We start from the raw sequence: 3,380 nt of genomic DNA, 5'->3' as shown, positions 1-3,380 counted from the left end.
AGGTACCCCTTCGCTCGTAGCCTCGTACACAAGGGCACGCTGCTAGGGTTTCGTGAGCCCCGACGCCGGCAGCGGACTGCCTCGTCTTCTGTGGTCTTAGTGTTTTGCCGACGGTAGGCTTACATTTTTGGACGTCTTTCTAATGTCATTAGGGTTTATGACCTACTCAGAGAGACAAGATTGTGGTGGTTGTCTAAAGATAGAATATAGTTCTATCCATCTAGCCCCCATCATGGCGGTGCTTCTAGAATAACGACGACTTCCCAACTGTTTAATACAACAAGGTTTGCCCTGCTCCCATGAGGGAGATGCGATGAGAGTGCCTTTGGCTCTCTCTAGTGTTTGTAGCCATTGCTAGGTGGTCTACGGACCTGAATATAATTGTTACTTTCAATGTTCTTTGTACTATCTTAATAGTTGATGAATAGATTCAAAGTTTTTTTCAAAAAGAAAAAGTTATCGTGTGTATCAAACATTTAGAAGTTTTTTTTCTTGCGGGTCGACATATAGTAGAAGTTCAATGCTTTATGTGTCCTTTTGTGTTAAAACAACTCAAATTCGCAGTAATAAAGAATGAAAGTCCTACATCATCCAAGTCCCTTAATCCGCGACATGCATGTTTGCTAAGGGTATTTACGTACGTAGGGTACCTATGTTGCACGTGCAAGTATATATCCCCCCTACGTACTAGTCGCTACATGGCCAATCATTCACTATACTTAGGCGAGCCCCCTGTCTTTCTCCAGCTATATATAGCGCCCAGCCGCCTCCTCCCCCACCCACAGACCAGCAATCAGATCAAAGAGAGCTAGCTAGCCTCAGGCGCAGCTAGTCATAGCTTTCTTTCTAGGCAGCACACTGCACAGCACACCTCTCTTCCTCTCCAACACTTGTTGCTCCCCTCGCTTCCAATCCAGCCTACTCTCAAACTTCCACACGCGCCGGGAGAGAAAGAGCGAGAGCCATGCACAGCTACAGAGCCATGCACCCCCACCCCCACCCGTACCACACCGCGCCTGCCCCTCCGACCAAGATGGCCAGTGGTGGCCATGGCGGCGCCACCGAGGATGACGACCAGTCCATGCTCCTCCTCTCCCTCTGGCCGCCCGGCCACCACCATGACGCCGCGGCCTCCTCCTCGGCGTGCTCCTCACACTCCGTCGCCACGGCCGCGCACTCCACCGCGTCTTCGCCTTGGTTCAACCCAAGCCATGTCTACAATGGCTGCGGCGTCGGAGGCGGTGGCGGGAGCGGCAGCGGTGGCTTCTTGTTCCACGAGCAGGGCCGTAACGTGAGCGTATCACTCTCCATCGCCCCTCCGTCTCCCTGCGGTGCCAATCTGGCCCCCAGCGGCGGGAGCTTCGCCGCGCCGCTCGCGCCGCCATCGGCCGCCTCCGCGGGCGGGAACCAGGTGCCCAGCCAGTACTGGATCCCTTCCGCCGCCGAGATCCTCGTCGGCTCCACCCAGTTCTCCTGCGCAGTCTGCAACAAGACCTTCAACCGCTTCAACAACATGCAGGTAGGTAGCACGATGATCTTTGTCGTACGTACACCATTTAATGCACTGGTGGTGCAGATCAACGTGTGTGTGTGTGTATGTGTTCAAAGTACATGTGTTGAGCAGAGCTTGATCTTGTTGCTTCCCCGCAGATGCATATGTGGGGGCACGGCTCGCAGTACCGCAAGGGGTCGGAGTCGCTACGGGGGGCCGTGACGGTGGGCACGGCGGCGCCGCCGCCGTCGCTGCTGCGGCTGCCGTGCTACTGCTGCGCGGAGGGGTGCCGGAACAACATCGACCACCCGCGGGCGCGGCCGCTCAAGGACTTCCGCACGCTGCAGACGCACTACCGCCGCAAGCACGGCGCGCGGCCCTACGCGTGCCGCCGGTGCGGCAAGCGGTTCGCCGTGCGCGGCGACTGGCGCACCCACGAGAAGAACTGCGGCAAGCTGTGGTTCTGCGTCTGCGGCTCCGACTTCAAGCACAAGCGCTCCCTCAAGGACCACGTGCGCTCCTTCGGAGGCGGCCACGCGCCGCACATCGTCGAGTCCGTGGCCGTCGACGAGGACGAAGACGAGGACGACGAGCACGATGACGGCGACCAGCTGCATCTGTACGACGAGAACGGCAACGCCGGCGACGGCAGCGACATGGTCTTGCTCTAGACAACTACTCCTCCCTCCCTAGCTTTGTTGCCCGTACGATGTCTTAGTTAGTACTGGTCCACTAACTAGTACGTACTCCTAGTACCTAGTAGCTTCTAGGTTTAGTTCTCATTGCTTCCCAAGTGCATCGTTATTAGTACGTTCAGAGTGTGCTTGCATGGCGAGGTGTTACAGCCCTAGTGCAAGCTTAATTACAAGTGTGCGTGCGTCTGTGGCGACTCTAGCTAGCTAGGTCTGTGTGTCTGTCCCATGGAAGAAGTGTCGTAGTACGGTCAGAGTCATGCGATCAACCGAGACGAGATGTGTGGTGTACTGTGTCATGGTCACTTCATGTATTTGTCGTTTGGTCTTTATCTGCGTCTAAAGTTCTACCACTGTTTTATGGTGTCCCGTGCATGCGTCAAGATCGAGTACTACAAAAGAGCTAGAGAGAGAGAGGATGCTATTTCTATCTTACTGAGTTTAATTTGACGCTGAAAAGAGTTTTTACTACTGTGGTTTCTTTCCCCGATCGGCGACTCGTCAATCTCTCGGATGCTTCTCTTTTGTGCTTTCCCTCATGGGCGACTTGTCATGTCCCCCCGCAGACACTGATGGGAGGGCGTTTCTGATCTTTTCCTCGATCGGCTCCTAGACACCAGGCACTTTTTCCTGCTTGTCTTTTCACATATATGTGCAAACTCAACTACTCATCATCAACTGGGGTAACAAAGAATCTTTTCCAATCCGCCGCTCCAGATAGAAACTCAAGGACCTCCAAGTTTTCTCGCTTTCAAAAGCATCAAGAGTTGATCGGTCCATTTTTTTCGGATTTACTAATTCTCATCTAGTCCATCCATACCATAATATTTGTTGTTGGAAAAAATCAGTCTATTTCTCTCAAACAATAAGTATTTAGGAACAGAGTAATCAGATGAGAATTAACAAAGTCTCGTCTAACTCCCCCACATCATTTGAGTAATCAAACAAAGTATAAGAAATAAAAAATCTGCACGATTCTTCATGAAAATCAAGTGGCATATGAGTTAGATGTGACCTGGTTAAGTCTCATCTAGATGAGCGCTAAACACATCCATTTTTTATACTAGTATATAGGCAGAAAAAAAAATCTGAAGACACGGGCACCTTATGACGATATAGATGCATATTAGTTCCCGTTAGGAGAATCCTTTAACCCGCAAAAACACCATCAATATGTAACTTATGTGGTATGAAAC

At 52.0% G+C, this 3,380-nt stretch overlaps 1 protein-coding gene across 1 annotated transcript; it reads left to right on the top strand.

The window, feature by feature from the left end:
• Window positions 1-781: 781 nt before the first annotated feature.
• Window positions 782-2,516, top strand: LOC123395616 (zinc finger protein WIP6-like). The gene is made up of 2 exons (XM_045090639.1): window positions 782-1,519; window positions 1,651-2,516. The coding sequence occupies exons 1-2, from the start codon at window positions 965-967 to the stop codon at window positions 2,161-2,163; spliced, it is 1,068 nt and encodes a 355-aa protein (XP_044946574.1). The 5' UTR covers window positions 782-964; the 3' UTR covers window positions 2,164-2,516.
• The last annotated feature ends 864 nt before the right edge of the window (window positions 2,517-3,380 follow it).

This window comes from Hordeum vulgare, chromosome 5H, assembly GCF_904849725.1.
Source record: "Hordeum vulgare subsp. vulgare chromosome 5H, MorexV3_pseudomolecules_assembly, whole genome shotgun sequence".
Lineage (NCBI taxonomy): Eukaryota > Viridiplantae > Streptophyta > Magnoliopsida > Poales > Poaceae > Hordeum > Hordeum vulgare.
The sequence above is the reverse complement of the archived record's forward strand: the minus strand, read 5'-3'. Positions and strand labels throughout refer to the sequence as shown.